Source organism: Homarus americanus, unplaced genomic scaffold (genome assembly GCF_018991925.1).
Source record: "Homarus americanus isolate GMGI-L3 unplaced genomic scaffold, GMGI_Hamer_2.0 scaffold32929, whole genome shotgun sequence".
Lineage (NCBI taxonomy): Eukaryota > Metazoa > Arthropoda > Malacostraca > Decapoda > Nephropidae > Homarus > Homarus americanus.
Window position 1 is genome coordinate 19,388,542 of NW_024737097.1, and position 26,711 is coordinate 19,415,252.

Sequence of the window (26,711 nt, forward strand, 5' to 3'; positions counted from 1 at the left end):
TCCCCTGGAATTTCTCGGAATGCTAAAAAAAAAATCCGGCTATAGGAGAGTTCCGGGGAAAGAAGATTCCGGCTAACAGAGATTACTGTGCAGTATTGGCAACTTAATGATGTTATATTGTTATTACTGTAATGTACTGTACTTCAATAACTAAGGTTTTCAAGCACATAACAAGGATAGTATTTACATAGGTTCACCAACAATTAATAATTATGAGACAGAAATCCCTGTATTGGAAGTTATGTACAGGTATAGTAAAGGTACTGTATATACTTATGAAATTAATAAAATTTTAAATTCTTAAGTATCTATGGCAAACATTCTTTTGATTTTCTTATACAGTATTTACAAACTTTAAGAAAAGTGCACTAACTAAAATGATTTGTGTACAAGTACACATCACTTATTTTCCTCTTGAAGACAAACATCTTATTTGATCTGAGATTTTAGAAATGCACTAAAACCTTCAATTTTTTTAATTTCTCCTAATTTGGCTATTTTGGGAAATTTCAAAGCTCAAATCTAATTTCAACCTTTTCTGAATCATAGTAAATAGCTTCTGAAACAGGCCACATGGTGTGTAGCATCCCCTCACTCTTGGGCTGACAGGGACAGCATCTGTCAGTTAGTGTGGATATTCCATTGCTCATCACTCTGACATGATTTCTTATTTTGTGCATTTTGAAAGCCGTAAGTGTTTCATAATGTCTTTTAATGAAGGTCCTGGAATTTGTACAGGAACTTACAAAAATCCTCTTGAAAGCAAGAGGAATGTTATTTATTTATTTTTTATTGATTGCCAATAAATTGCAAGCACTGGAAATGTGTGTAATTCAAGATAAGTAAAAGTATATTTCATGACATTAGGAAGAGTAAAAATTACCTGCGTGATTATATCATGAAACTCAAAGATCCATGTGAAGGCACAAAGAGAATTGAGCATTGCCAATGCTCTGCTCCAACATTATTATGATTTACCATATGCAGTAAATCCTCGTTTAACATTGCCACCAACAACTTTGTTTCGTTATAACGTAGCTAGTCTTTAGATACCCATGATTCAGTTAACATTCTGCCAATTCGGTATAATGTCGTCACGGACTACTTTGTACGGCGCATCACCCTCTCTCACCCAGTTCGAGCGAGAGGAGCCACCTTCCTCCTCTCCACTACCCACCACACTGTAATGGCCCCTGTCTCATCAACAGAACGTATTATATAAATGGGTTCTTACATCTGATTGTATATTCAGATTCACCACCTGTAACTTTCCACTAACTATGAGTAAGACATGAACTGATCACGTGAAGAGTAACTTTCCCAAGAGGGAGAAGCCCATATGTCAGCATCTATGTAAGCGCGCACTAGTGCGATGCCTTCGTCAGTCACTCACCAACTTTCATCGAACGGACGTTGATCCACGTTTATATTACATAAACGACGTCCTCTTTCTCATTCATTCATAAATAGTGGAACTTACGGTTGATCTACACTCAGGAATTAGACATAATCTTTTTGTAATAAAACAAGAAACTTCAATTGGGTTTTGTTACTAAAAACCCAATATATATTATATGTGTTCCAACCTGGTTAAATGGGGAATTAACCAATGTAACAACACACTCGCTCCACCTCCGCCCATCAGTGAGCACAATACAAAATGATTTAGTTTATTTATCTCTTTGGATGTATAATATATACTATTCTCTATAAAAATTCCATTGAATTTATGTATATGTAATGTATTTTATGGGGCAAAGGGAGGCTGGGGAGCGTAACTCCCATATTTTATCTAGTATTTCTTATGGGGAAAATTGATTCAGTTAATGTTGTTTCCGTTAACGTCGTGGTTTTCAGGAACGGAACCATGACGTTAAGCGAGGACTTACTGTACAGTAATGTATCTTTGTTAAATTAAGTACTGGCTTTAAGAAATTTTCTATCCCTTATTATCACAATAATATTGTTTTCTTTAATTGTATACAATGACTACATTTAATGTCATCTACAAAATTTTCAGAAAACCAAATTTGCATGCCTGATTTTCTGAGGCAATTCACATGCAATTTATAAGGACAAATTCAAACCAACATAACTTAGATTAAGTAAGTTAAGTCAGGTTTGGTTGGTTTGTCATCTTTGATACCGGTAATGGCTTAATAATGAAGTCTAACAGCAACCACTTAAAACTACAGGGAACTTAAAAGATGGTTCTCTTTTATTTTGTATCAAATATTTGGGGAATCATGTAAAATATGTAATACAAAATACTGGAGAAATGAAAATGAGCAAAATTAACAATGACTATGAGGTTATATAATAATGATCAATGTTGAGAAACAATGTGATCACCAGCAACTATGTAATTCTCACAACCATGTAACCAAAATAATGGTGACGCAAAAAGACAATTCATCTATTTCATCTGAAACTTATTGTACATTCAACTATTCTCAATCTATAACCCCTCTTGCATAATACTGAAAAGGTAATAAATAACTTTTAATATACTGTATTACATAATGAGCTAAATGCCATTGTGAAGGAGTGAAAGATAAACTGTGAAGGAGTGCAAGATAAACTATCATACTGTATTTCCTGCATGCCTTGAAAGTTCACTTAGCCTACCTTATTAGCTGAACTAAATCATTGCTGTTAAAAACTGTTACTGTTTACTAAAACAGTTAATAAAAATACAACTCCAGTGCTCTACAATAAATCAAGCAATGACTTCATCAGTGGTGATGTACAAAATTTATCATAATTCAGAATTTGCCTTATTTCAGCACTTGTAGAGGCAGAGCCCATATTATTCTGATTTATGGAGGTTTTACTATACGTATTGCAATTCTTATATCCCCTTTAGATTTTATACTTTACAATAAACTTTAAAAGATCATTGTCTTCAATGATATTCTCATGATCATAATCTTGTGAATAATGTCACAGTAGTACCACCTGAACACTGAGTCAGTAAATGAAAACCTCAAACATTCCAGCTCAGTTGAAAACATAACTTTAAAAATAATTATTTCTATTGCCTAAAATTCTATATGTCACATGTATAAAAATAAGTAAATTCAATACTATAGTGTAGTAACAGTAAGAGCTCTTATATACAATGCTAAGATCAAGTACATAAATGTTGAAACTAAGAACATCCTTACCCAAGGATGTTGATTGACATTACAACCTAGTGCCAACAAGAGTTGACATAACTGCATCCTTTCACTCAGCAGAGGGTGACATATGTCAGGTATGTATTAATTTTTTTACCAAATCAGGTACGTATATATGACAAAACATCTCAGAAGAGTTTCATAATCACTATTTCTATCAATAATATTCAGAGTTATGGCTCCTTAAACTGTTACAGCATTTACAATGATACCTTCTCAGTCTTCCTAAAACCCAAGTTAAGCCAACACTGCTCACCTAGGATGATAGAAAGTTAATTCTTAGCTTAAATTAAGGCAAGAGCAAAGTAACCCTCCTGAGCTGGGATAAAACCACCCCTCTAGTTTGAAGTTATGGAATGACACCATAGTATAAGCATGGCTTTCTCACCTATAGAATGAAGTTAACTCAAAGTAATTACTATATTCATGAAGAGATCACAAAATAAGCTAATCCTTGGACAATGTAACCCATTGCAGGAAGAGAATATCATCAACAGGTTCTTTAGTTTCCACCTATAAGTAATTTTGCAGAGAAAAACTAAGTTGTTGCAGATCACGGAAACTTGAAGGGAACACATGTTAATTCAAATTAATGGTGGGATTCCTTCCAGTTCTTAAACTACTCGCTGTATAATGTGAAAAATTTAAAGTGGTTTCCATAGGCATGACTGCCTGCTAGGGACAGTATGGATATGGCACACTGTATAATGTAGTGCCTTATAAAAAACACCAATGAAAATAAGTTCTCTTTTACAGAAAAATCAATCAACACTATTGGGGGAGATGTGAATATGTTACTATTCATCCATAGTCTCCATTGGAATTGTTTCAAGGTTAGAGGTAGTGGAAATCTTCCTGTTTGCTGTACTCTCCTTAGATTTATTGGGTGTTTCAGAAGTATCACTTAGTTCTGTGGCTGCTTTGTCCCTGTTAGAAGCAGGATGGAAGATATTCGACACAATGGAGAATTTCCTTGGGAGGGAGGTAACTGAAGTCTTTCTAGAAGATTCAGATGCTCCAATACTCAAGTCATTGACTCTTGTACTTGTGTTTGTTCTCATTGTGGAACTGTGCGCTCGCATAGAGCTAAGTGTTTTTTGGACACTCTGAAGGCGAGGATTCCAGGTATCTCGTATCTGTCAAAATAGGTAATGCAGTGTACAAATGGAAAGGTTTTTTACTTGTAAAATCAAATGGTCAAACTTAGTTTAATACTAGAAAATAAATTCTAAGAACATTCTTCCTTACTATCAGTTCTTTTAGACTTACCGGTACTCTGTCAGTCCAGAAAAAATTCTCAAACATCCGAAGAAGTTTCTAACTTTCCAACAGGTGACTCATGTAATGCATAACTAAGCCTTTGGTTTGGTTTTTAAAGAGACCCTTGGTACTAGTGACTGCAAACTAATCACCCTTGAAAAGAAGATGAGAAGCAATAGTTACCATCTCAAGAAGGATATTAACAAGTCATGACATTACTGTATTACAGTGCATCCTCATATAATGTCATCCCGCTTAACGTTATTTCGGTACTAGGTCGCTAAACTTTAGAAAAAAAAAATTTGCTTACCGTCCCAGGGATCTGATACTACGTCGTTTTGCGTCGTCACGGACTACTTTCTACGGCGCATCACCCGCTCTTGTCTGGCCGTGCTACGTTCTCTCGGTTTGGCGCGCTGCCCTCACTCGTGGAACGTCACAGCGTCCCCAAGCCAGTCTCTGTTACGACTTCACAGCATTCATGTGTGCTTAAGTGCTTTTGCTCTAAAACTATACTATAACCATTCAAAATGGCTTCCAAGCACCCATCAAGTGCTACTAATACTTGTGCAGTGAAGAGGCAACGTAAGACCATTACCCTTGCTACGAAAATGGATGTATTAAGCCGATTTGAAAAAGGGAAACGCGCTGTGGACATAGCCGCTGTGCTTGGTCTAACCCCCACAACGGTGCGTACTATCCGGATCAACACTGACAAGATTAAGGTTAGTGCTGGAAGTGGTACTACTCTCAGTGCAACTAAAACAACTCGTACTAGAAGTACTGTGAAAGAAAAAGTGGAAAAGATGCTGGCTATTTGGGTGGAGGACCAGAATCAACGCAATGCGCCTGTAAGCCTTATGGTTATCCAGCATAAGGCCAGATCCTTGTTTGACAATGTAAAGGAAGAAGAGGGTGAAGGATCGAACGAAGAGACCTTTATGGCCAGTCGAGGCTGGTTTCAATGATTTAAGCACAGGTATAACTTCCACAACATTAAGATGACTGGTGAAGTTGCCAGTTCAGATACGGTTGCTGCCGAGACATTCCCACTAGAATTCAAACGGATCAACCAGGAAGGAGGATACTCATCAAAGCAAGTCTTCAATGTGGATGAGACTGGTCTCTTTTGAAAGAGGATGCCTGAGAGGACCTATATCTCCAAATAGGAGAAAAGAGCGCCAGGTTTTAAAGCAGCAAAAGACCGCTTTACGCTGCTGCTTGGCGCAAACGCTGCCGGCGATTTCAAGCTGAAGCCAATTCAGTGGTCCCTCGGTTAACGAGCACAATCCGTTCTAGAAGGTTGCTCGTTACCCGAAAAACTCGTTAACCGAAACCATTGTTTCAATGGGTTTTTGGGTAATTGGTTCCAGCTCACTGAAAATTGCCTAAATTCAACAAAAAAGGTAGAACACTTACTTTGAGGTGTGTATGTAGAAGGCTTCTGGATGATGATGATGATGATGGGAATTAGAATGGGGGTGGAGGAGAAAGGAGAAGAGAAGGCATTGGGGTGGAAGAGAAGTCACCCCATGGTGCCATTTCACCCATAAAGTTTTAGTTCTCTTGGTGTAATTCAAGATTATTTTCTTTAAATCAACACTGCACTGCATTGTATATTGTCAATATGTAAAATAAATTTCAAAATGACCAATAATTTGCTTGCAAACACAGAAAAAAGGAATTTAGTTGAAGAGAGTCTCAAGCAAGATGTTACCTCCACTGAAAAGACACAAAGACTGATGCCTGTATGCTGTGTTGGCAGACTGGATGGCGTGCCACAAACTAGTGACCCTACCTTCAATTATGTTCAATAATTGTTAAAATGACTAAAAAATTTAATATTAAACTTTTAAAATGATTGAATAGTATAAACTTCTTGATATTTACTAAAAGGGTAAGGAATTTAAGCCCTAGAACCGATTACTGTATTGGCGGACTAATACTACAGCTGGTGGGCAGCGAAATGCAGGCGAAAACATGTTGGGAAAAATTTGTAAGGAATTCGTTAACCGAGGGTTTGCTCGTTAACCGAAGTGAAGAATCTTATGGAAGGTAATTCGTTAACCAAAATTTCGTTAATCGAGGCATTCGTTAACCGAGGGATCACTGTAGTCATAATTCAAGACTTTTCTTATTGTTATAAATGTGTCTCTAAGATCATTCACAAAACTTTCAGGGGTCAACCCTGGAGAGCTTTTTGATTGTGTGTGCAATGTTTCACCAAGAATTTACCTATGACGATTCAGCTTTTTCTGTTTAGACAAGGAAGGCCAATCAGTAAGAAAATAAACGCTTATTCGACACAAAATATTGGGTGAATGGTAAATGTGGCAGCTGTTTCTCTTGTTAAATGTGAATCTTAAAGCAGTGATGCAGGGGCATTCTGATAAACTACAACGGGTGTAAACATGAAACTTTTGGTACAGAAATGTGTTGAAGTGGAAAAAGTTCCATGTACAGGTATTATAAAATTGCCCTTCATTGCAAATGGGAAATTGAAAGCATGAAATGTCATTTTACTGCAGAGAAGAGACGAGTAATCTGAGAACAAATTAAGTATACTTTAGTGATAATTAAAGGAGTAATAAGCCTCTCACCTTTTTCTTATTGTCCTTGTTGCAAACAGTCACAAGGAAGATGAATACTCCTTGCAATGCATTGATTATATCAAAAAACACCCTGTAAAATCAATTCACCAAGTTAGATACAATATATCAAATGCTATCTACTGTATTTAATTACTGTACTGAAGTTTAGTGGATTCAAAACAATACTTTATAACAAACAAACTTTACCTAAAGAGCCTTAATAAGTTCTATCTTAATTATGTTTTGTCAGCTTCACTTGGATTTACTTGTAATATTAATAATAAAAACTTATTCTTGGTCTTAAACAGTACAAATTCTCCCTTTAGTGTTACTATATAAACAGTTACCAACTAATGCACAATGTGGAGGATTTGGTTTCAATGAAGACCAAACCAAAAAGGTATGTTACCCTGGTTAATGACAGTCAGTTTGAAAATGCACTTTTATGTATCAAGGAAATTCAAACAATGAAGAGTATAACGTTTGCTGAGAATAACTTTCATTATTATTTCACACGGAAGAGACTCCAGTAACACTCAAGACAAACTTGGTTAAAATAATTATAACTCTACAGTACGTACCTGCAAAAATCAACAATATTTTATTCACTCTTAGCTGCCATAATCCTGTACAAACAAAACTGCACTCAAACAGCCTCGAATAATGATACAGTATTTTGATCTTCCACTGTGATTTTGACCTTGATCTTACAATGACATTTCTAACCACACCCTGCAAAATACAGTGTACTTAGCAAATGCTGCAGCTTCTGAGAATGTGGGGGGAGTGGGTTTATCACTAAGAGCAGAGACGTTACCGAGAACAAATTATGGCTTGAATGTCATGTACACTAATTCTGACACGTTCCTTGATAAGAGAGAGGAGTTTGAAACACTACTAAGAGTACGCCAACAAGATATTGTAGGTGTTGTAGAACTGTTGTACAACTGAAGATGTCTTGAATAAAGACGAAAGCTAAGGTACTCCGTTGTTTCCATCTTCCCGTGTGATTTTATCAAGATTTATCTTATCCACGTTTTCATTGTGGATTTACATGATATATATATATATATATATATATATATATATATATATATATATATATATATATATATATATATATATATATATATATATATATATATATATATATATATATATATATATAAAAAGAGTGAGTCACTGTGCAATATGTATTTTTTGTAGGGTCACGGGGGGGGGAAGGGGGCGGCAAACTCAAGGGCCGCCCCGGGCGGCACACACTCTAGCTACGCCACTGACTCCGAGAGATAATTTTCTGTTCCAACATGTTAGAGACCCGACACATTACAGAGGGGAGCAAACACCCAAGCCACTTGACCTCATCATAACAAAAGAGGAGGGTATGGTGGCCAAACTGGAACACCTTGCCCCAGTTGGCACCAGTCACCATACAGTGTTGTCATTCAGATTTAACTGTTACCTAGTTAAGGATAAGGCCAGGCCAAGGTGGAAATATTACAAGGGAAATTACAATGGGATGAGGGAAGAGATGAGGGGTATCAACTGGCCTGACTTATTAAGGTACAAGAACGCAGACACTACGCTGTATATCATAACTAGTAAAATGACCCATTTGATCGATAAATATATACCCAAGACCAAACCCAGTGCTTCTAGGAATACGAGGGGATCCCTACACATGAACCATGCGGCGGTCAACAAAATTAAGAAAAAACCCCAGAAATTCAAGACGTGGGTTGGGTCAAACGATGAGCAAGACAGGAGGATGTATGCAAGAGCCAGAAACCAAGCAAAGATAGAGTGTAGGAGGGCTGAAAAGGAGTTCCAGAGGCTGGTTGCAAGCGAGGTCAAGTCAAACCCAAAGGCGTTTTACCGCTATGCAAAGTCGAAATTGAAAACTCGAGTAGGAGTATCAGACCTGAGGCTGGTGGATGGTAGTTATGCAGATTCTGACCAGGATAAAGCTGAGGCATTGAACAGCTTCTTTTCCTCAGTGTTCACAAGAGAGGATGCAACTAACCCTCCTGCGTTTGAGGACAGACGGTTCGACACAGCACTGCCCCACATTGTGTTCACAGAAGAGGGTATTAGAAATAAACTGTCCAGGCTAAAGGTCCATAAGAGTCCCGGACCTGACATGGTGCATCCTAGAGTGTTAAGAGAGTTGTGCAATGAGCTTGCAGAGCCCCTGAAGATCCTGTTTTGTAAATGCCTGGACGAACAAATGGTCCCCAGTGAATGGAAAGTGGCTTATGCGAGTCCTATCTTCAAGAAGGGCGATCGTCACTCCACGAACAACTATAGACCGGTGAGCCTGACCAGCATAATATGTAAAGTACTTGAGAGTATTATCAGAGATGCCGCAATGGAACATCTAAAACGAAACAACCTTGTAAAAGATTGCCAACACGGTTTTATGCCGGGGTGCTCCTGCTTAACACAATTGCTCAAGGTATTGGATATTTGGACCCATATTCTGGAACAGGGTGGTAATATTGACAATATTTACCTAGATTTTGCCAAGGCTTTCGACAGTGTACCCACGAAAGGCTGAAAATCAAACTGGAAGGGTACGGAATTCGGGGAAATGTCCTAGCGTGGATAGAAGACTTTCTACATGACCGCAAGCAGTGTGTGGTGATTAATGGTATGAAATCATCATCTGTAACTGTCACAAGTGGGGTACCACAGGGCAGTGTATTGGGCCTGCTGTTGTTTGTTTGTTTCATAAATGACATGCCTGACGTTGTACACTCCTCCATACAAATGTTTGCCGATGACGCCAAGTTATTTCGGGAAATTAAGAACCAAACGGACTGTGAAGAGCTGCAGAAGGACCTCTGTGGGCTCCAGGAATGGTCGAAGAAATGGCTGCTGAGATTCAATGTCACGAAGTGTAAGAGGATGCACCTGGGGCGTACCAACGGTAAGGAGGCGTATCATATGTCCCAACGGGATGAAGAAACTGCACTAGTTGAGACTGTGTGAGAAGGACCTAGGTGTGTATGTTGACAATGAGCTGAAGTTCTCGGGCCATTGTGAGAAGAAGGTAAATCAGGCAAATAAATTATTGGGTCTTATAAGAAGGTCGTTCAGATATCTAGACGGTCCGTCCCTCGTAACGATCTTCAGGAGTGAAGTGCTTTCCCATCTGGTCCCCGAGATATGCTAGGGACTGTCAGTTGGTTGAAAATGTTCAAAGGAGGGCCACCAGACTGGTGCCTGCACTTCGGCACCTCAGCTACCCTGAGAGATTGGAGCGCCTGAACTTGCCAAGCTTATACTACAGACGGGCAAGGGGGGACCTAGTTGAGGTGTATAAGCATCTCGGGGGGCACTACTCAGTTGAGTGTCCTTACTTGGAGCTGGCGGACGCTCGCCCCACAAGGGGTCACAGCTCAAGATTGAAGAAGCCGTCCAGAAAACCCAAACTTTTTTGGAGTGAGGGTTGTAAACTCTTGGAACAATCTACCAGAGAGTGTTGTGACGGCACCGAGTGTGAGCTCTTTCAAGACAAGACTTGACCAACACTGGAGCGGGTTCAGGTACATTCAGGAGCCGGTGCATGCCCAGTATTTGCCAACAGTGCGTGACAGAGACATGACCGATCGCCCGGGCGGCTAGCGAGCCAATCTTTTGGTGAAGAAGATAAATGAAAAGGAAAAGTAATCAGAGACGTGACCGATCGCCCAAGCGGCTAACAAGCCGATCAGTGGCGAAGAGGATAAAAGTAAAAGTAAAAGTTATGGCAACCAAAATTAAATCTCACTGTTTCAAGTGGTCACCACATGAGTGTAAAATTTATTTGAAAATTATCCCTAAAATTTTAATTTATAGTTCTGGTACAACAGTGATACTGCATTCATTTAAACAGAGCAACCAAAATAAATTAAAAAACTTTCATCATTGGCATTCTACAAAATTATGGTAAGAAACAACAATATTGTATCTTATTTATACCTACCAATAGGTACAAGAATTCCTCTGGTGGGCACCGGAGATGGTCTCTGCTATCCATACAATCCCCATGACAATGAAGAGCTTTATGTAGAGCCAGGCCCTGGGAATAATAAAGCCTCACTGTTTAAAGAAACATTATAAAAATAATTTTTATGGCTTCTACATCAACTGTTAAGTGAAATCTGAGATTACCTGCCAGAATATTCCCCAACAAATTATAACTTGTTCAAGGGTCTATCTGCATTCTTGAGGCAGGGTCGATGTTCTACTCAGATCAGTGCAAATTTTGTAACGTGTCAATTACCCAGTTCCTTCAAATATGTGAAGAAAGTTCCAACTTTGATTCAATGATTACTTTGAAGCCAGCAAATCAACAGGTACACTGGGGCCAACTCTGAACTGGTAATATCTCCGTTTGCCGGAATCCCTCTAAAACGGAACTCTCCAACAGCCAGAATTGAAATTTTCTAGGATAATCATTCCCAAAATTTAAATTTTCTGGAAAATTTCAGCTTTGGGAACGATTTTCTGTGGGGCACATTTTCTGGAAAATTCTGAGAAAATTTTTCCGGTAACCGGAAAATTTCAGGAATGGGGGATTTTTATTCCGGGTTTGAGAGATGAAAATCAGGGGTATTTTCCGGAAATTACGAGAAAAAATTTCCAGTACCCAGAAAATTTCAGGAAAGGGGGATTTTTTCCGGCTTTGAGTGATGAAACATAATGTATCATTCTGGTAAATTCCCGGGATGGGGGATTTCTTTCTGGGTTCAAGAGATGACATGATGTATAATTTCTGGAACTTCCGAGAAAATTTTCCCTTTACCCAAAAAATTCCAGGGATGAGGGATTTTTTCTGGCTTTGAGAGAGTCGTCTCGTTACCCAGAAATCTCTCATTCCCATAAGTGCTTTGCACCAATTGTTCTGGCTTACAGAGATATTATAGTTCACATAACTTTTATCCCTCAGACATAAATTGAGGAATCACACTTTCCATATCCCTTCTAATTTTACTATCTTAATATATTTGGTCACTGACTTCCATCCCTCACAAGAGATCAAAACCACCACAACCAAACTGAGGTAGAGTTTTCCTTGCCATAATCAGGGAATCTTCCGAACAAGTAAAATAGAAGAAGACCTGAGCAAACTTTTAATATGGACTGAAAATAGCAGATGCAATGTATAGTACAGGGTAACAAGGAAAAATGTTGAAGTTCTAAGGTAGGGAACAGAAACAGGGAAACAAACTATCAACTGAACAAAGTAGAAAGAGAAATCAGACTGAAAAAGATTTAGGGTTAATGATAAGAACAATATGCTTATCTATAAAATATTGTACAGCTAACAATGTTCATATCTAGAGAGATGTTACTAATTAGAGAACATGATAATGTGGATATACTGGTAGTACAGAAATTAAGTATGTTTTAATTTGCACTGTATAATATATGCTAATTAATGTCTATTTTTTGCTGATAGTAATATAATATCATGAGATAGTTCCATTAAGTCATTGATATAATGCACAAATTCTAAAATGGGCAAACTTACTGTAGTTTGGTTTTGGGAGCATTACTGCTATGGCTTGTGGTAGTGTTAAATGTCCTTCGGGTTTTCTTGAAGTCTCCTGCCAGTGTGACCGCTACATGTACAAAGAAGAACAAGTTGATCACCACTAAGATAAAGATGATCCCTGCTAAGTAGAGCCAGTACTCAGCAGTGCCTGCAATGATTTTAGAGGTACAGTAGATGAATAAGAAATATAATTACTAGTTACTAACTGATTGATTTTAAGATGGCATTTAACAGAAATTATGTAAATTAAGAATATTGAAAGTTTCATTTTAAAATCCTAATCTCTAAGAGAGCCTAGAACCATGCAGTTATCATAACATAGTTTGCTTATGAGGGAACTGGAAACCACCTACCATCCTCAATAAAGCAAGTCAGGGTGATTGATTAACATGTTTGGCCATACCAATTACTCATTCTTCCATGTCACAATTTCTACCTCAAGCAAGGGAAAATTAGGAGCTACAGTTTCCCTTTAATGGTGTGTTAGGCCTCTTCTGTAAGCAGAATCTATCTAATCAGCATGCCTCAAGCAAAGGCTACATATGTCATATTAGAATCCATGACCAATTCACTAGTCAAAATACAATTCCACCTGACCATTGAATCATAGCTGTGTGGCTATGGATTCTACTACAAAATAGGAAAAAAGCTTTCATAATCAAAAGTCAGTTAAGTGACTTTTGTTAAATCCAGACCTAAGTTTCTAAAATACACAGGAAAGTACCAGAACACTGCAATTCCTCCACCTCTTACAGAGCAGTAAAGGTATTAGAAGAGGCCTTGAACAAAGTTTTAAACTTTTGGGGAGAGAAATTACTGGCAGGTCAAAGAGAAACTGCTGTAATTCATGAAACAACTAAAACATTTCTATGACCTAAAGTGTACATCACGGGGGATGGACAAGACAAACTGGTCTATTTTTTCCAAAACCAGTTAGATGAAAGGACATTTATACGGAGAAAAGGTACGGTACCGGCCTAATAGTTTCTTGTTTAACCATAAATAGAATCTTTAATTACAATAATTAAATCTAAATTTTACTTTGGACAGATCAATTTATCATACTCAGAGCTATGAATCAGAGGTGAATGGCAGAAAGGAAAGAGGAAGACCAAGAAGGAAATGAAAGAATTAAGAGAAGAATGACTTAGAAATGAAGGGAAAGCAGTGAAATACATGAATGATGGAAAAGCAGAGTGTAAATCAATTTACAGAAAACAGAGAGTCCACATTAGCTCATGGTTTTGGCCATTCTGTGATGCTGTGGGAAAGAACCAGAAAAATTCTCATAAAAAAATAAAAAGAAAACATAAGCAAAACAAGTGGTAAACCTAAATTCAAACACTAAAATGATATTTAAATTTACTATCACTTTCAATTAAAATCAATGAGGACACCATTGTCACAAAAGCTGAAGGTCTGTTAAAACCAATGTCTGATATTGTCTAATAATTCCAATAAACACTCTATTAACCAGAGGGAAAGTCCGAGAGGCCGCACCAGTGTCTCAGTTTAAACACATGGCCCATGCCATAAACAACACCTCTGTTGTGCTCCACTGTGTGTTCACAAACTGCTACAATATATAAGACAGTTTAAACATAAATTTAAGTGTACTGTATTGTATACTTGAGTGTAGTATGTAAAATTAACAGTGAGTATACAACACAGTGGTTTAATAAGTGTGTTCAAATACTGTGAAAATGTACAAATGTGTATTACACATACAAGTGTACATACTCATTCGCACTTGTGAAATGGCCATTTGAAACAGCTCTGGGAGAAGTTTTTCTGAAATACAGCATCTACATGGTAGAGTAAAAATTCTATTGAATATTTTCATGTTACTTCACTGTTACATACTTTTGTTCCTGAGCCAGACACCTTACCAAGAACTGGGCAGTAACTGACCCCAAACACTAATCAAGTTAAAGGTCTTGTTATAAAAAGTTATCATTACTTTATATTCATTAACATGTTTACCATATTGCTCCTTCCCTATTCAGCATTACTAATGCATTTACAGTACAGTATATTAATACAGGAGAAAAGTAGCAAAGATCATGTTTAAATGTGCCATCTACAATAAACACCATCAACCATTAACAAACACCATAAACTACAACATACATAGGTACATATATATCATAAACTTACATTATACAGTATTCTAAGCCAGAGTTATACAATTAGTTATCAACCACAACCAGTTCCACCGACCAGCGCCCACCACCTCCACACCCCCATACAGTCCAGGAATGTTCTACCCTCCTTCCTTAAAGATATGGAACTCTGGAACACATAACCATGAGCTCAAACAATAGACCATACAATGAAAATTCAGGATCCATGACCCAAGGCACAGAACTTCGGGTCAGGCAGCAGGTAGGCATGGGTCAATGGTTAGGCACCAGTAGGGTCCTCAAGCTTAACCTCCCATATCCAGCTTCATAATAAAACACATACTGTATCAGGCTGTGCAAATTAGCAGCGCCCGGCAGTCCAGCCAAATGATTTTTCAAGTCCATGTGCCTGGCACTTGCCTGGTGGACAAACTAATATTTTGAGAGGAAAAAGAAGACGAGAATTTGTCAGGTGCTGGATCACCCTACCTTCCTGCATGCTTATATATATATGTATATATATATATATACAGTCGACCCTCGTTAAAACGGACTAATAGGGGGGGAAGGGTGTCCGTTTTAGCAGATTGTCCGAATTAACCGATTTAGGGGTTAATATTGCATTATACAGCTATGTGTATGTTTATTTGAGTGCCCCGTCATAGGAGTCCGTTTTCTCTCACTTCAGGACGCCTGAGTCGTCCGTTTTCTCTTAATCTTAGAGTGCATCAGTGACTTTGTTATTCCTTAGTAGTGACAGAATTTGATATTGCAACTGGGGTTGCAATTGTTGAGGCAACTTAGGTATGTCTGATTACAGTTGGAATATTCAAGATCCATTGTGAGTGATGTTTAAAGCTTCAACTGTCTTTATGGTTGGTAAAACTTGTCAATTCTGTCAGTCTGAGTGGCATGTGTGAGGCTTTGCGTTTGTACAACCGCTAAATATATAAATATATAATGTTATGGTAATTATCAGAAACACATAGGCATGACTAGGTTTATTACAAAGTGATGAAAATTAGACGATCAATACTGTACAATGGGTAGTCCACAAAACACGTAGCCATGTCTCTTTATTTGAGTGCCCCGTTATAGGAGTCCGTTTTCTCTCACTTCAGGACGCCTGAGTCGTCCGTTTTCAATTAATCTTAGAGTGCACCAGAGACTTTGTTATTCCTTAGAAGTGACACAGAATTTGAAATTGCAACCCCAATTGCAACTGGGACAATCCCAGAACCAGAAATTTGATACTGACAGTACAGATTTCATCCGATTTATCCGAAATCCGGATTAAAGGGGTCCGAATTAACGAGGGTCGACTTATATATATACTGTATATATTATAAAGTTTTCAAAGAAATAAAAGCCATCCCTTCATTTACTTACAACGGTTTGGCTCAAACTCACCATAGAACCAACAGGTGCCATCTGTATAATGAGGTCGGATGGCATTTTTTAATTGTAGGCTATCAATGACCAGTGCCACCACACCCACCACCAGGGGACCACCCCAAGCATATATGCTGTACAGTAGGAATACTTTCTTGCTGTGATGTTTCTGCTGGGATGATCTGCAAATGGTCCAGACTTTAGTATATGATATGGGTTATGCTGAATCTGCATAATGGTATTATATACACGATCAAAATATAAACTTTGGATGAGTCTTCCCAAAGTAGCTGGACCTGCAGAATTATCAGTTAAAACGAACCGTAAAAAAAAAATACATTATATTTGGTCCTTTTAACAAATATTCACTGAATTATGTCAATTAAAGACTACAGTATACACATATAAATATGTAAAAACAGGTACCGGTATTTTTTGAACGTGGACACAAATGTCTAGCTTCCACTTTACAACAACTGATAGGTATAGAATTACAGGTAAACCTCGCGATACGATGGGGTTAGATTCATGAAAAAACCATCACTAGGTGAATTATCGTAAATAGGGAGTATTATAACATGAGGTTCAATGGGATACATTCCCAGTCAGTCCCCAAACATACATATATCACCAACAAAACAATTCCAACAATACTACTATCAGTACAAAACAATTAAACAACATCCACCACATCCTGAAGAATAAGCCTAAGGGGAAGGGGACTATTGGAGGTGGAGTGGAGACATAACTCTGACTCCACCACAACCTCTGAAGAATCTAATGCTGCTTAACAATGTCAAGCTTCACCTCAGACATGGTTATCTTGGATCCCTTGGCCTTCCCGGACATTTTCAAAGTTACGCTGCTCACTCCACAGCCACAAAAACAGAGCAAAAGCACTCATTACAAAAACAGAGTAAATGATGATAACAAAAACAATAATAGCAGCAGACACTTGTAACATTTTCAAAAGAACCGAGACAATGCACCTTACAGTCACAAAAACACAGAAAATATCACTTCACAGTCACCATAACACAGTTCAATCTAAATGTTAGCGCTGCCCTCTCACTATATAGGGAAAAAAATACATCGATGATAAGTACAATATATGATGCTGGCCGATAATCATGGAGCCATGAGATGGTGGGTTTACGCTCAACAAAAAAACCAAACACAGGGCTATAGTGCACAGGTTGGCTGTGTGGCGGTGCATGGGTAGGCTTACAAGTGTTGATAGAAATGCATCATGCATAGGGTTAAATATTGTTTCCTTACAAAATATCACTGATTTGACATAGAAAAATATAATTTGCATTGCTGGAATTCTTATAAGATAGTGAATAATTTGAATATAATCATGCTATAGTTTGCACAAGACAAAAATTTTAGTAATCATTTAGTACATTATTTTGAGTACATATACAGTACAGCTTTGCCCTTAGGACAGTGTAGCGTGTCCAGAGAAACATTAGTCACAAATTTTAAAATATGATGCGCCAGATATGATGTGCCAGATTGACTCGCGCAAAATAGGAAACATTCGCTTTAAATTAAAACTTTGTCCTTAATTGTGGGTGTCGCTTTAAATCAATAATCTTAAATTGAATCGCTTTAAATCGACATTTTACTGTATGTACTCAAATTAATCAGTTTCTTGCAAGGATTCCAGCAATGTAAATTATATTCTCCGTGGTCACTTCAGTGACATTTTATAAACAAAAAACAAAAACTCAATCTAAAGGACATAAATAAACTAATAAATACTTCACTAGACCTTCGGTGCCAACTGTCAAACATGTCACTGTCACCTCCCCTTCCTACCTCCCTTCCCCCCTCCCAACCAGGGTTTGGTGGTTATACAGTAGGCTTAAGTTTTTATCTTACAGTATATAATATCACACACTAAAGTGAGGAGAATATAATTTGCATTGCTGGAATCCTTGCAAGACAGCGAATAATTGAATATAAATGTCATATATTTTGCACAAAAGATAAAAATTTTAGCCATGTGTAATTAGAACTAAAATTTTTATGTCTGATGCGAACTATAGCATGATTATACAAGTACAGGTATTCAAATTCATCACTATCTTATAAGAAATCCAGCACTGTAAATTATATCCTCCCCGGTCACTTCTATGACATTTTATAAACAAAAAACAAAAACTCAATCTAAAGGACATAAATAAACTAATAAATACTTCACTAGACCTTCGGCCCCAACTGTCAAACGTGTCACTGTCACCCCCCCCTCTCCATCTTCCCAGCCAAGGTGGGGTGGTTATAGGCTTAAAGTTTTTAACTTACATAATATCACAGTCTAAAGTTAGGAGAATATAATTTGCATTGCTAGAATCCTTGCAAGACAGCGAATAATTTGAATAGAAACGTTATATATTTTGCACAGGAGATAAAAATTTTAGCCCTTTGTAATAAAATTAATTACGTATACGGTAACTAAAATTTGTATGTCAAATGTGAACTATAGCATGTATTTATTCAAACTGATTACTATCTTATAAGAATTCTAGCAATGTTAATTATACAGTATTCTCCCAGGTCAGTTTAGTGGCACTTTATAAGAGAAAAATTTAAAGTCACTCTTAAGGACAGATAAATAAATAATAACTAGACCTTGGCATCAACTGTCAAACATATCACCACACATCCCTCCCCCCCATCTTCCCATCAGCTGATCGCTAGTAAACAGACCATTTCACGTCCCATAATTTTAGCTGTGTTGATTTATGAGTGTTTGTTTTAACATAATACAGGTTGACAATCCCTTATCCGAAATCCTTGGGGCCAGACGCATTTCGGAATTCGGAATTTTTCGGTTTACAGAATGGGTAGTTTTTATTTTTTATGTGTGTATTAGCCTACCTGGGCACAAGTCACTGACCCACATTTGGGCCTGGGGGGCGAAAATATAATACAGGTTGTACCTCTCTAGTCCGGCAACCTCGGGACCTGACCGGTGCCGGACCATGGAAATTGCCAGACCATGGAAATTCACCCTTTTCCTGGATAGATAGTGACTTGTGCTTATGCCTGGAAGCACTAGCACCACTTTCTCTGCGTCATGTTCTCTTTGAAGACATATTGAAGGGTTAAATGTCGTATAGTAGCTTCTCAAATTTCGCGAATTTTTAATTCTTAACGTATTTTATTGGAACACACAAAAAAATAAATAAATAAAAATTTTGACGGCGGAAACTTGAATTTCGACGGGTTTGAACGGCCCGCCAACGTGCAGACGACGTGCATAATCGTGTAAACAGCGTCATTTCTCTTATGTACAAAAGATTCATTATTGTTATTACTGAATGTCTTTTTTATTGAATTAATGTTTATGTGTGCAAAATGAGCAATACAATTCATTAATAATACGTAGAAAATTAAAACACATGAGGAAATGACACAGCATTGTTTTCGTTGATTACAAAACCAGTGACTGACTGGTTCTACATATAAAACTTAAGAAAATAAGACCTTGGTTGTAGCTGTAGTAAAATTAATATGGTTGTTTTAAGTAATGTTATTTAATGTTAATAAATGGAACAATAGAAGTAGCTAACGATAATGGTAAAGAAAAAGAGAGATCGCATATGTAAGTGCGCATGCGCACACGTGAAAACATATCGTCATTACTTTACATAAGAATATGAAAGCAACACTTATTTACTGTTCATATATATTTTAATTAATGTTTCTGAATTTGTTTTTATTGAATTAATGTACGTGTGTGCAAAATTAACAATACAATTTATTAATAATACGTGGAATATTAGAGGAGACGAGACGGCTGCCGGCATTGTTTATGTTAAAGCTTACGAAACCAGTGACTGATTGGTTCTACATATAAAACTGAAGAAAATAAGACCCTGAGTTTAGCTGTAATAAAATTAATGTAAAAAATGAATATGGTTGCTTGAAGTACCTGTAATGTTATTTAATGTTAATAAATGGAACAATATAAGTAGCTAACCATTAATGGTAAAAAAAAAGTGAGACTGCTCGTATGTAAGTGCGCACATGTGAAAATATATCGTCATTACTCTACATAAGAATATGAAAGCAACACTTATTTACTCCTCATATATATTGAAGGGTTAAATGTTGTACTCTGTATAGACAAGCAGAGAGAGAGAGAGAGAGAGAGAGAGCGCAGCCGAACTGCCGGATGTAAACAAACCTTAATTTCCCGCGGTTTTTTTTTTTTTTTTAAGGGGATTAGCCCACCCGGGCATAGGTTACTGACCCACATTGGGGCCTGAGAGGCAAAAATTTAATACTCCTGTAATAATAATAATAATTCAGATAAGGAAAAAAAGAAAAGAAAAAAAAGCTGCCTATCTACCTGTACTGCGCACCTCATTGTCATTCCTAAAAACCCGTTTTAATTCATATTACGCTACATAATATTCAAATCCACCGCGCTTGTAGAATCTCAGGAGAGACGTGTATTTCCCATCGGTTTTACCCTCAGGATCACTCTCAGAAAGCCCCGCCTTCGAACACAGTTGTCACTGCGTTTATTGCACTCTCTACTGGCAAACGCAACCTTGAATTAGTCTGTTTAAATCAACTTTAGTAATTCGCCAGACCTTTGTCAACTGAGGGTCATCTTTGAATGAGTAACAGTTAGTTTGTTTGTGATTATTGTCATTGCGTGAGTAGCGATCACTGGCAACTCAGGGGTATATAAACTCAAGATGGCCAGGGAGCGCGTCCCCTGACGCTGCCCCGTTTGTCTCCAGGTATGTTCCGTGTTCCCTAGCCATTCAGTTAATTCAGTCAATTGTAGTGAATATCAGTGTTCACCAGTGTTCATGATTTAACAGTTGAATTGTCATTCACCCAGTGTAGAAGTAATATAACGTAAATACGTCTGTCGTCTAGACAAGAGAGTTTGTTGGTGTTGTCATGTTTCTCAGTCCCCTGATGCTGCCCCGTTTGTCTCCAGGTCGAGGGTGGGCTTAATTGAAACCCACCGGTCGCTCGGAGCCGGTGGATACCCAGCAGTGGTCAATATAGGAGTGATGGCGCTGATTCGGCATGATTAATCGGCTCTACTCTACCTCGTGGGCCGAGGACCCCAAACCCACCTCGGGTCGGAGTGTAACCGACCACAACAGCAGTTGTTAGAGGCGCCAGCGCTATACCCTGGGACAGGCCTTGGAATTATGGTCCACAGTGTGGTTGTATGTGTTTTTTACCAGTATGTTTTGTCAGGAATAAATCAATTAAGACATGTTATGGTTTCACCCTTCTTTACCCTTATCGATCTGGTCAATGGAAAACCTAACCCAATGCCTAGTCCACTCTGCCCGCTACCTAACGAGCTACATGCTGTCCAGAGGGGGTCTGGTGGCAGCGACCCTTAGAAATTAAGATTAGAGTTAAGTTATCCCCTTAGACTTAGTGACCCCAGAATCTGGCAGTATATACCTATTGGACAAACTAAAATCGTTCAGGACCACGGGAGTTTCCGGACCACAGAATGCCGGACTAGAGAGGTACAACCTGTAATAATAATAATAATAATAATAATAATAATAATAATAATAATAATAATAATAATAATAATAATAATAATAATAATAATAATAATAATAATAATAATAATAATAATAATAATAATAATTCTTAGGTCTAGGTCATGTTTCTCACTTTTTATCTTTTTTCATTCTTGTATTTCTTAATTATTATTATTTTATTATTACAGTATTATTGTTTTTATTATTAATTTTATTATTATTATTATTATTATTGTTATCATTATTATTTTATTTGGGTGTATTTTGTATTAAATTTTTTATTGACTATGAATAATTATTATTATAATTATTATTACTATTACCTTTTTGCCCCCAGGCCCCGATGGGCTAATCCCTCTTAAAAAAAAAAAAAAAAACTTTCGGTTTTCAGAGCTTTTCGGTTTTCGGAATTTCGGATAAAGGGTTGTCAACCTATACTACAAAAAACAATGTTTTGTTTATTCTAGGAGATGGGCTGAGGTGCATCTGGGTAGACTCTCAGTCTTTTTCGTAGTTTGTGTTTCTCTCAAGTACCAAACTAAATTATTCCATTGAAAGAACACTTCGATTTAGTGCAAATTCGGTTTACAGCGACCTCTCATGGAACGTATCTTGTGTTATATCAACGTTCTACTGTATATACAATCCATATTTTGCACTACATAAAAAAAAAATCCAACCAATGCATATCGTTGGCTAATTAATCAATGGATATTGTTAAAGCAAGTTGTTTTGATCGTATATAACGAGATGGTTTTAATTTATAACCATCGTTAAAGTGGAATATCGCATCTCAGGATATCGTATCTCAAGGTTTACTTGTACAGGTACTGTATATAGTTGTGGTCCTTTTGCTGCTGTAAAGCAAGTACATTTACATCTGTTCCTCACAGGATACCATAATTAACAGTCTGGGTAAGTAAGAGCAGCCCATTCATCAATTAATGCCACTTGGTTTTTAAGATGAAAAAAGTGAGTGGATCCCTCAGGCCTGGCTGCCCATCAGGGGTATTGTTGATATAAGACAATGTGTACTAAGCCAATGATACATAAGGAGGCAATGTAGTCAACAATATATTAAAGGGACTTCACTTCATTAAAATCTTAGAAACAATTTCTAACTGTGTGGACTTCAGTTGCCCTGGACAAGAACCAGCTACCTTTAGGACAAGAGGCAGACCTTGTAGATGCTTCAGTGAATCCTTACTTACCATTAAAAAAAAAAAATACTACTTTTGAAGCCATGATTAATATTGTTGTGATTTACAAGTATCAAAAAACATGTTTCAGATTACCTGTACTGTACTAAACATTACAGTTCAACTATCTACCTGACTATGCTCAGAATACAGCCTGTAATATGGTGAACAATATGACATCTCTGAGAGGGGTCCATGAAAATTAATGTGATTTCATGACCTAATACAGTACATAAGAAAATATGTTAATCACCACTACCCCAATAACAAAGGCTCTGAGACTTACCGGAGTGTTGACCACATGTCGTAACACATAACGTTAAGCCAGAAGAAAGTTGCTAGAGTGCTCACATGACCGATAAATGCTGAGGAGAAAAATGAACCAGATCATTTGAAATACAAAAAATTCACTTTCATAGTTCTTATCATTTATTGAATATAAATAAAACTGATCATAATTCTAGTGTCTGAGAAGTTACTAGAGACAGAGGGTGAGGGAGAAGGGGGGTTAACCGATTTCCTCCCATCTAAATATGAACAGCAGGTATACTGTACACTCGCAAATGACGGTTGTAATTGGGTGTTTAAATTAGACCTTATGATAAAAAAGTGCATTAAGAGCTATAATCATAATGCTTAAAAAAGTGTTTGGTAACACAATTTAACCAATTATTTCATCTTCACAGAGAAATTGTATAATGCATGACAATATTTTTAGTACAACATGTTGTAATACATCAGCTGGTCCATCTCAATGGCTGATGTAGTACAACATGTTGTAATACATCAGCTGGTCCATCTCAATGGCTGATGAAGGAACAATTTCTTAAGATTGCAGCATACAGGCTTGGAATCCTACTTTTAGAAAGCCCTAACACCCCTAGAAAAGGTGCAACAAAAAGAGGAACTAAGATAATTCTGGATCTTGTATGTTCTATTAATTACTGTATTCAAGAAAGACTGTCAGCCAAGTTATCATGCGGAACGAACATAAGGAAATAATTCTTCACACAGAGGGTAGTAGACCTATGGAATGGTCTGCCAGCTGTGAAATCATGAACAGTACTTAAAATTGCAGTAACACTACCAACTGATTTCTGGCCAGAAATCTAGGTTTTTCCATGGTATTTGGTGTGATTCATTCGAATTTGACCTTCATTTCTGTCGGAAATGAGCCATTTTTTAGTAACCCTCCTCTCCCCTCCAACAATCTTGGGGGACCAGTGAGAATTCGGGGTTTATGGGTTGGGGAGAGCAAAAAAGGAAACTAATAGGAAGCTAATCTAAGCTAATCTAACCCAACCCAACCAAACCTAACCAAAGCCTCACCTAAACTAAGCTACAAAGCTCTGTGATTTGTCCTTTGAGGCCCACCAGATATCATTTTAACTCTTGGGAAAACTGCTAAATGTCTCTCATAGTTACAATCTCAGAAATTTTATTAAGATAACATCAACTCTGATGGCTGCGTGATATTTTACATGAATTCACCATCTCGGTTATTATCCATTTGCGACGATAGTGGTATAAGAAAAAAGTTGTTGCAATTGACATGATACAACTTCTGGTGAACTCAAAATTGCTGTAACTCAATTGGGAGTGAAACTGCAATAATACCAATACTACTATGTACAGAACTTGTATTGTACTGTTCTATCCTGTATATGAAGTTCTAAACTTTAATACCAGATACAAAGTACAGGGGTACCTGTATTACTACTCACCCAAGGGTTCTACTCAAGAAATTATCCAACCTAAATCTAAATTGTTTATGTATTACCATTTAAAATATGTAAGAATGACTTTTATTAAGCATCAAGGAGTGATGTATATCTTACCCATAGTGATGCACTCAGCGTCGGAGGATGCCTGAACTTGATTATTGATAATGAGGGTGAGGTATGAGGCCAACATGGCAGTAACCATTGATATAAGGCATCGACCATAGGTGCGATCCCTTATCTCTGCCACACCTAGGTACACACCAAGGGTAGCCACCAAAAACAAGCAAGAAATTCCAAGCAACACTCCAATAAGAATGTTCTTCCAATGACAGGGAGGTTCCATCTCTCCAGGAGCACACAAAATGACCTGATTGACTAGAGTATAATTCGGACCTGGTTCCAGGTAAAGATCAAGGCAGTAGTTAGTTGGTGGGTAGCTATCTTCAAAATGAGGAATATGAAGTGAACCATTTGGCAATAAGTAGAACTCATCGTAACTTTTCACATCAGATTCTAAATCAAAGAAACTTTCACAAAATGGAAATCCAGCAACTACTGTCCAATTTTCAGCAGGTGCCAAAACTAAAGTGTTATTTTGACTAGCAGAGATTGGTAGCTGCCAAATCTCTTCCTCTGAGTAGGAATTAACACACGTCATACCCAAAAGCAGCTGACCTTGTGGACAACATTTCCGTACACAATTGCTGTTGTTGCACTTAACCTGGTGTTCCAGAGACGGGTCCAGATAGCAGAATTTAGCTACATATTGTTGAACATTAATGTCAATATTCATGCCCACACAGTACTCATATTCCCTATTATAAGTTGTGGGTTTTGTCGATGACTTCCATTCTAATATTGCCCTCTCTGAGTTATAGGCAAGAATTCCCTCTCGAGTGTTCAAGTTAAGATGGCGAACAACTGATATTCCATGACAGGTAACATTTTGAACATCCCCCTCAGCAGCTGCCCATTGCACAGGCATGTTATTAAAGTCTATGGGTGGTGCAAAGTTGCCACTGTAGGCAACACAGGAGTCGTCATGAGCCAAAGCATATCCTGGAGGGCAGCATCGAGGCACTGGAGGAGCAGGCAAACACACGTGAGCTTCCCAGCCCATATGGCCATCATGCAAATAGTTTTCAATACAGTAATCCTGGAAGGATTGTTCACCTTCCCACTGAAGTTCTCCAGATGGCAGAAAAAAAAATCTGAAGGTACTATCATTGAGAACAACACGTATCAGACTACCAGAACACTGTGGCTCTGCCACCACTATGTTCTCAAACATACTGGTGTTAAAAATTAATGGTTCATTATTTATGGTGTCCCACAAAATTACAACTGTCTTCCTTTTTATACAGGTAGACTCATCCAGCACATGATCAACTTCACATTGACATTTCTTAAGTGTGAAATTTGTCAGAAGTGACTCTGTCACCTGTGAGTCAGTAAGTGACTGGGTAAAATTAGAGGAGACTCCCCATACTGTGACGAGGATTACTGTCGTCACCACCTCAAGCCTCTTCCAAGTACAGTATCTCAGGTTCATTGTAAAATCTGGTAAGATGGGAACATCAAGTGTCTGGCAAATATTCTGCTGATGAGACACATCTGAAAAGAAAAAAATATTCAACTCATTGCCAAAATAAATAAAAGGAAATTATATAAGGTCAAGCATTGTAACATCATTAATAAGTCCTTCTGAAAATGAATTTAAAATTTTTTGTTGCTCATACAGTACAGTACTTGTATTATGGTAATGATAAGAACTACGTGCTGCTGCATTTCATGTAAGAATTTTGATCAAAATAAACAACAGACTTAAATGAAATTCGATTATGATAGTGATGTGATTGTTTTTTTTATGTAAGAATCATAAAAATAAATAAAATTAACTTCAGGAGTGAGGTACTTCCTCGCCTGGAGTACTGTCACTACGTCTGGTCTCCGAAATATGGTAGAGACTGTCAGTTGATTGAAAATGTCCAAAGAAAGGCCACCAGACTGGTGCCTGAACTTTGGCACCCCAGTTATCCAGAGAGATTAAAGCACCTGCATTTGCCTAGATTATATGACAGACGGGCATGGGGGGACCTAACTGAGGTGTATAAACATCTCAAAGGGCACTACTCAGTTGAGTGTCCATACCTGGAGC

General features: G+C 37.6%; 1 protein-coding gene across 2 annotated transcripts in view; it reads right to left on the reverse strand.

Annotated features, from left to right (window-relative positions):
• Window positions 1-1,253: 1,253 nt before the first annotated feature.
• The window catches only part of LOC121873279 (G-protein coupled receptor Mth2-like), a 40,181-nt gene continuing 14,723 nt past the window's right edge, over window positions 1,254-26,711 (reverse strand). For both annotated transcript variants that reach the window (XM_042376729.1, XM_042376728.1), the window contains 7 exons: window positions 24,668-26,167; window positions 23,116-23,194; window positions 16,106-16,269; window positions 12,549-12,720; window positions 10,998-11,093; window positions 7,040-7,121; window positions 1,254-4,315 (listed from right to left, as the gene is read on the reverse strand). In XM_042376729.1, the coding sequence (XP_042232663.1) occupies window positions 3,977-4,315; window positions 7,040-7,121; window positions 10,998-11,093; window positions 12,549-12,720; window positions 16,106-16,269; window positions 23,116-23,194; window positions 24,668-26,105 (2,370 nt within the window). In that variant the 5' untranslated portion in view covers window positions 26,106-26,167 and the 3' untranslated portion in view covers window positions 1,254-3,976. The remainder of the gene's footprint in view (window positions 4,316-7,039; window positions 7,122-10,997; window positions 11,094-12,548; window positions 12,721-16,105; window positions 16,270-23,115; window positions 23,195-24,667; window positions 26,168-26,711) is intronic.